Here is a 7,082-nt window from a genome sequence, read left to right as displayed (position 1 = left end):
ATTTTGTCATTATTTATAAAAATCCCATAACAACAATACTCGCTTATTTTGTCACATGTTATATATACCTTGCTCACTCACACAACCTGTGCAACCAGTCCCTTTGTGATCAGGTTAACGTTAATTGTCATGAATCTTGCCCTCAAGGCAGAACTGAGCGATTTGCGCTAGATGTCCCTGCTGCAAAGTCCAAAGAGTTTGGCTATATCTAAAAATGAATGGAAAAAAGTGCTTTAAGGTTCGGCATTAAATTTAGCAGTGAGGTTAAGGTTAGGTTTACGGTTAGGGTTAGGTTTCAAATCTTTATTTTATGACTTTGTGGCTGTGCCAGCTAGTGTCCAGCTAGTGTCCAGCTGCCTCCAGGGCAAGATTCACGACAAGAAATGCTAACCAGACCCCCTTTGATTTCACAGGAAATGAAACATAGAGAATCCATTTGCAGAAGTGCAGTTTCCATTACATTAGCAACTACTTCCACCCCCGTGGCTCTATAAACTGTATAATTTCATAAGGGTTGTTAAAGAACCACGACACAGCAAGACACAAGAGGTAAGACGTTTGAGAATCAGAATGTCATCTCTGGAAACGCCTAATTAACTATTGTCCTCAGTGATGCATAAACAATACTGTTTGATTGTAATAGATATACTTGATAGTCTCTTGTACACATACATTTACTTTATGTATAGAAAATGGACTGCGTTAACAATCAACTAAATGTGATATGATTTCTTATCAATACAATGTATGGAGTGGAATAGCACAGTGCATTGTAGACTGTATGACTCAGTTGTCTTATTGAACGCAGGTATTTGACATGAAGCAGTAGATTTTTAGCAGATACAGCAATATAATTATGCTACTTTAGTACAAAAAAATGTATTGTAATTGTCATTCAGCTAAATGTATTGTATAAGCTAAAACTCAGCTAAACATGTATTGTATGAGCTAAAACTCAGCTAAACATGTATTGTATCAGCTAAAACTCAGCTAAACATGTATTGTATCAGCTAAAACTCAGCTAAACATGTATTGCATCAGCTAAAACTAATAATGGTGGTTGTTATTGTTGGGGAAGATGGTATAATATATAACGCTAACTTTAGACATTAAAGCTTTATGCCAATGGTGTTGCTCATGGACGTTGTGAGGTGGGCATATTTCACCATGAAACACTGAGAATCTCACTGCGGATAACAGTGGGAGGCCGCTCCTTCTCTTGCTAGAACAAAAGCGATACCTACCGTGTCGACCCGGTAGCGACGAACCTGACGTTTCTACTTGTCGAATCGCAATGATTGTCAGTCAGTGTCAAAACAACTTTTGCAAATCTCGTCAGTGTCAGACAACTTGACTTGGAGCCAATCAGAGAGTACGAACCCCTACGTGAGGGGACCAACAGAAGTGACAACAGGAAAAGGAGGGCATTTCTCCGTACATCCACGGTTAAATGTCATGATCCAGTCACACTTCATATACAGTGCTGTGAAAAAGCATTCTCTACTTTTGCATATATATTTTTTATAATCTTCAACTATAACCCAATATTAAATAAAGGGAAACTGAGTGAACAAGTAACCCAATAATTACATACTTATTTTATTTATTTAATAAACAAAAGCAATGCCCCTGTGTGGAAAAATAATAACTGGTTGTGCCACCTTTACATGCAATGACTCCAACCAAACGCTTCCTGTAGTTTTTGATCAGTCTCTCACGTTGCTGTGGAGGAATTTTGGCACGCTCTTTCCATGCAGAATTTATTTTAGATTTACTTAACCTTTATTTAACTGGGCAAGTGAGTTTTTAAGAACAAATTCTTATTTACAATGACGGCCTACACCGGCCAAACCCCGACGCCGCTGGGCCAATTGTGCGCCGCCCTATGGGACTCCCAATCACAGCAGGTTGGGATACAGCCAGGGATCGAACACTGTGATGCAGTGCCTTAGACCGCTGAGCCACTCAGGATGCCAAATGTTCCTATTGTTCTATTGCTTGTCTGTTTGTCAGTTTCCAAGCTGGTTGGTGAAAATGCAGAGTCGTGGAATCACTCTGTGGCTGCTGTTACTTCTCCATGTCCCTGGACTGGACTCTGCAACATGGAATCTATTCGGTGAGTTCCATTTAGCCTGGTTCGTACTGTGTTGTCAACTCCTACCGTCATTGTCATGCCAAAGGCCATGGTCACACAACACAAACAGATCTGGGACCAGGGTAAGTTCAGTTGGACAATGAAATCTGATATTCTCCCATCACTTCATCACAACTAAGTCATGTTAGTTTGAGAATGTCAATGACCTGATGTTTTTATAGTAGACTTTCCAATGAATCAGGCATCGGCCATTCAAGTAGTGTACTCCTCAAATTCCTGTCACAATTACTGCAACACACGTTTGTTTGTGAATGACATTGTTAGTAGGACAATGACCTGATGTTTTTATAGTAGACTTTCCAATGAATCAGGCATCGGCCATTCAAGTAGTGTACTCCTCAAATTCCTGTCACAATTACTGCAACACACGTTTGTTTGTGAATGACATTGTTAGTAGGACAATGACCTGATGTTTTTACAGTAGACTTTACAAGGAATCAGGAATAGTGTAGGGGTTGGGTCCCAAAGACCCTCCCCATTATTGATTAAGTGGACCTTAAGATTCCTATGTTTTGCTGCAGGCCTTATAATAGATACTGTTGCTATGTGTCTAAAAACTCTGTGCAAAAGCATCTATATTAGTCTTTGTGGTTAAGCCCTGGCTGTTGTGAGAGTGGGCTTGCAGGCTGGGTCTGAGCCAGACCGAAACTAGATAAAGAGAACTAACCACTGTCTGGTTTTGACATTTTGATCTTGTGTGACAGTGGACAATTCTAATAAATTCAGAGAAGCTACTGTACTAGGTTGCCTTATAAGGTAACCTCAGCTTATTGATACACACAGACATTGATGTAAGTGATCATACCACTAGGGAGTGATCACATGAATAAAATCAGCTGCGCCCTTAAGTGGGGTGCAGAACTTACTCTCAAACATGCGTGCTGTGTTTTCGTTGTCAACTTCTGTCTGCAATTGCATTAAATAAAGGTTTGATTGATTTACTTATAGAATATATTGTCTGACTGTTGAATTCACCAATAAGCCAAAGATTGACAAGGGACAAGGAACCTACCCCCCGAGACAATAGGCCAATCATGTAGCATTCTCCTCAAGTTCCTGTTTGCAAAACACAAACAAGTTGGTTCATGCTTTGTACTGCCGCCTAATAGAAATTTAAGCAAACAGCAAAGTTGCATAAATCCGTTGTCAGTTGAAGCTCATCAGTCCAATTTTTAAACTGACTAACTTAAATCCTCACCCTCTCTGTGCTCACAGGTAAGTCCTCGACAGAACCCACACAGGAGGGCGAGGTGAGGCTTGTTGGGGGTAAGCATGACTCAGAGGGTCGAGTGGAGGTGTACCACGAGGGGAAATGGGGGACCGTCTGTGATGATGGCTGGGACCTGGCCGAGGCTCAGGTGGTGTGCCGTCAGCTGAAGTTCCCTGGCGTTGTATCTGCTGTCACTGGAGGGACTTATGGAGAGGGTGAGTATCTTACAAGGGTCATGTTCATTAGGCACAACATGGAAGAAAATGGACTGAAACAGGGAGGGGATACCTGGGTCGTATTCACTAGGCACAACATGGAAGAAAATGGACTGAAGCAGGGAGAGAATACCTGGGTCGTATTCACTAGGCACAACATGGAAGAAAATGGACTGAAACAGGGAGAGAATACCTGGGTCGTATTCATTAGGCACCAAATGGAAGAAAATGGACTGAAACAGGGAGGGGATACCTGGGTCGTATTCATTAGGCACCAAATGGAAGAAAATGGACTGAAACAGGGAGGGGATACCTGGGTCGTATTCACTAGGCACAACATGGAAGAAAATGGACTGAAACAGGGAGAGAATACCTGGGTCGTATTCACTAGGCACAACATGGAAGAATAAAACAGTGCAACACAGAGTCAAATGGGTAGGCACTATCAGATCTTGTGCAATAAGGAACACTTTTGTAAAAGTATGAGAGGATTGAATAAGCGTTAGCAATATGACGACAAGGAATTTGGGATTCTTGGAGGGAGCAAGTTCAAATAGGTAGTGATTTGTGTGAATGGCAGGCAGCACCAGCAGAAAGAGTCAACTAACTTACTTTAATACACCACAATATAATATTTTTCTTATTTCTGCACATGATTCTGCTTGCTCCTTGTTTATCCTCTGTTGTGTATCCAAGGGTCGGGTTCAATCTGGTTGGATGATATGGACTGCAAAGGAACCGAGAAGTCCCTGTCCAGCTGTTCTTTCAAGGGCTGGGCGTTGACCGACTGTTCCCACAAGGAGGACGCAGGGGTCGTTTGTGAGAGAGGTACACTACTACACTGTGGGTGAATCTCAATAGTGTTTCCCCTGATTCCTTGGCTCCTCTCTTCTCGTCTCCTTCTGAAAAGTCATGTTGTTAAACTTCACCGAAACTAAAAGACACTATCAGCCCTACGTATTCCTACTCATCATGTACAGTCCTAATCACATGTATTCCTCATACTGTACAGGCACAGATTTGACCAGTGACACAGCACATTTCCTGGACCACAGTCTGGGCCTGTCAGATGACCTGGGCGAGCTGTTTGACCGTGGGGATGACTGTGACTTCCTCATCACAATCCAGAGCCCCACAGGAAACAGAGATGGGGAGGGGAAGTTGGAAGTGGAGGAGAGGAACATCTGCACCCACAAACTGATCCTCTCTCTCTACCCACACTTCAACATCACCAACGGGTCCAGTAACCTCTCCCTAGAGATGAGTCAAGCCTGCAGCCCCTGTGTCACCAGCTTCATCAGGTACTAGTCTGTGACCCTTAACAGGTGCTATTTAGATACACTTTATGTTTATTGGTTAAATACATACACGAGAATACAAATGTGTCAGATGATTTTAGACCTCAAATGTAGTCTGTCGAGATGAATCCACGTCTCCTTGCATCAATTGTGTAGATCCAGGGTGCCTTACTTAAAGCACAGTTTTTCTCTAGGTCCAACACCACTTGCTGAAGTTCCTTTTTAGCTATGGTATCTCCTAAACATGTTTGAATACAAGTGAATTTATTTAAATGTCCTTGCTCTGGTTCTCTAGGTACCTTTACACCCGCAAGATCGACGTGACCGTTTCCTCTGCCCAGTGCCTCCACAAGCTGGCCTCAAAGTTTGGGGTGAAACGGCTGATGCAGGACACCGGCAGGCTCTTCACCGTACTCCTCCCTGAGGACCCCTCCTTCTACACCCAGGTCTCCCTGTACCAGTACTCCGTCCAGACTGGGGACCTGCTGCTTCAGGAGAACTGCCTCCAGTACCTGGCCTGGAACTGCGAGGCTCTGATCAATTCCCCGGCCTGGAGCGACCTCTCCACAGACTTCCTAATGGCCCTCTTGGCGCGGTCTGACCTCGTGGTACCGGACGAGGGGTTCCTCCTGCAAGCTCTGGAGGGTTGGATCATAGAGAAGGGTGACTTGACCGGCACCGAGAGCCAGGCGACCCTGTTAGGCCACATCCGCTTCCCGATGATCCCTGCCGAGAAGCTCTACGATCTGCAGTTCACCTCAGAGCTCTACAGGAGCCACGAGAAGCTCTATCGTGTCAGCATGCTCAGAGGCTTCCAGTTCAACGCCTTGTCGTTCGACACTCTGAGGAAGCACAAAAGCAGTGAGAGTGAAGAAGAGCATGATTACCATCCCAGGATCTACACTGCTGAGCCATGGAGTGTCACCATCAACTCAACCAACAAAGAGCCACCACGCCAAGATATGCGATATGATTACAACAGGCGCTACAATAACTACCAACCTTATTACCCCACGCCAGAATATGGCAAGTCATTCACAACACCAAACCACAATAGTGTGATTTACCAGACCAAGGAAACCAACCCCATCAGTTGGTCAGCAAGAGTCTTTAAGAACCAACGAGAATGTTCCAGGTGTATTTCCTTCCCCACTGCCAGTCTCTCTCTCCAAAGCAGCCTCAGACAAAACCAGACCAACAGTGTTCACTTCAGCAACCGACTGCTCCTAACATGTGAGGGCAGGTATGTCTTTCACGTCCAGGACTTCAAGAACAACATGGCCCAGATCCCTACTAACAGCAGTCTGGCCCTGTCCTACCCCTGTCCTGAAGGCCAGTATGACTTTCGCTTTGTGGTGAGACCAGAATACATCTGATAGCACTGCCTGGCACAGATGCAACAACGCTCCTAACACACATCCACAAATCTAATAATGATGTCCCATTGCCAATCAATTGCTAATTTCTTTTATTCAAGAGTTTGAAATTATGGTAATGTGGTTTTAGAAATATGTGACTGATTTGATCATAACCCTTTGTTGATTTGCTGAAAGCATATCAACATGTAGCACTGCTCTTATGTAAGTATTAATCAAAAACTATAACATCTCTGCTTGCACTTGAATAAAGGCATTTGAACATGCAGGGATGTGGATGATGTTTTTTCCCCCAAATGGCGGCTAGTTCTTCCCATAGAAATAGCTAGAGGTCTCTTGTGCCCAAAAGCCAGTTTTGCCATGGCTAACGCCATTGAAGACTGTCACCATTTTGAAGTTGTCTACTGGGTGGGTGGGACTTAATATGGGTTAAGGAAGGATAACATAATTCCAATCGGGTCATCAGGAGGGATCATCCAATGAATTATAGTTCTGAGCAAAAATGTCCATAACTGCAGGTGGTAGTAAATCTCCAACCTTGCCTTTATACCTGTTCAAACCACACACTGCATGTGGCAGGATGCACCCTTTCAGTTTGTTTGCCAACTCATAGAAATAGTAGAAGAAGAAAATTGACTACTTCAAAATTGAGATGGCCTCAATGCTGCTGCCCATGCTCTCACAGACACCACAATAGGACAGATTCAAAGATCTGATGTCTATCTAGGTCTACTGTGTTTCTCTGTGTAGTACTTACCCTCCTCTAAAAGCCCTCATGAACCATGTCTATTATTCCTCCACTAGATGGGGTCGTTCCTTCAATCATAT

General features: G+C 43.7%; 1 protein-coding gene across 1 annotated transcript; it reads left to right on the top strand.

Moving 5' to 3' along the window:
- The first annotated feature begins 385 nt into the window (after window positions 1-385).
- On the top strand, window positions 386-6,522 carry LOC110487064 (galectin-3-binding protein A). Its single transcript, XM_036941838.1, has 6 exons — window positions 386-549; window positions 2,014-2,116; window positions 3,371-3,580; window positions 4,277-4,408; window positions 4,593-4,881; window positions 5,174-6,522. The coding sequence occupies exons 2-6, from the start codon at window positions 2,035-2,037 to the stop codon at window positions 6,252-6,254; spliced, it is 1,794 nt and encodes a 597-aa protein (XP_036797733.1). The 5' UTR covers window positions 386-549; window positions 2,014-2,034; the 3' UTR covers window positions 6,255-6,522.
- Window positions 6,523-7,082: the final 560 nt, after the last annotated feature.

This window comes from Oncorhynchus mykiss, chromosome 13, assembly GCF_013265735.2.
Source record: "Oncorhynchus mykiss isolate Arlee chromosome 13, USDA_OmykA_1.1, whole genome shotgun sequence".
In the NCBI taxonomy this organism is placed as follows: Eukaryota; Metazoa; Chordata; class Actinopteri; order Salmoniformes; family Salmonidae; genus Oncorhynchus; species Oncorhynchus mykiss.
The sequence above is the reverse complement of the archived record's forward strand: the minus strand, read 5'-3'. Positions and strand labels throughout refer to the sequence as shown.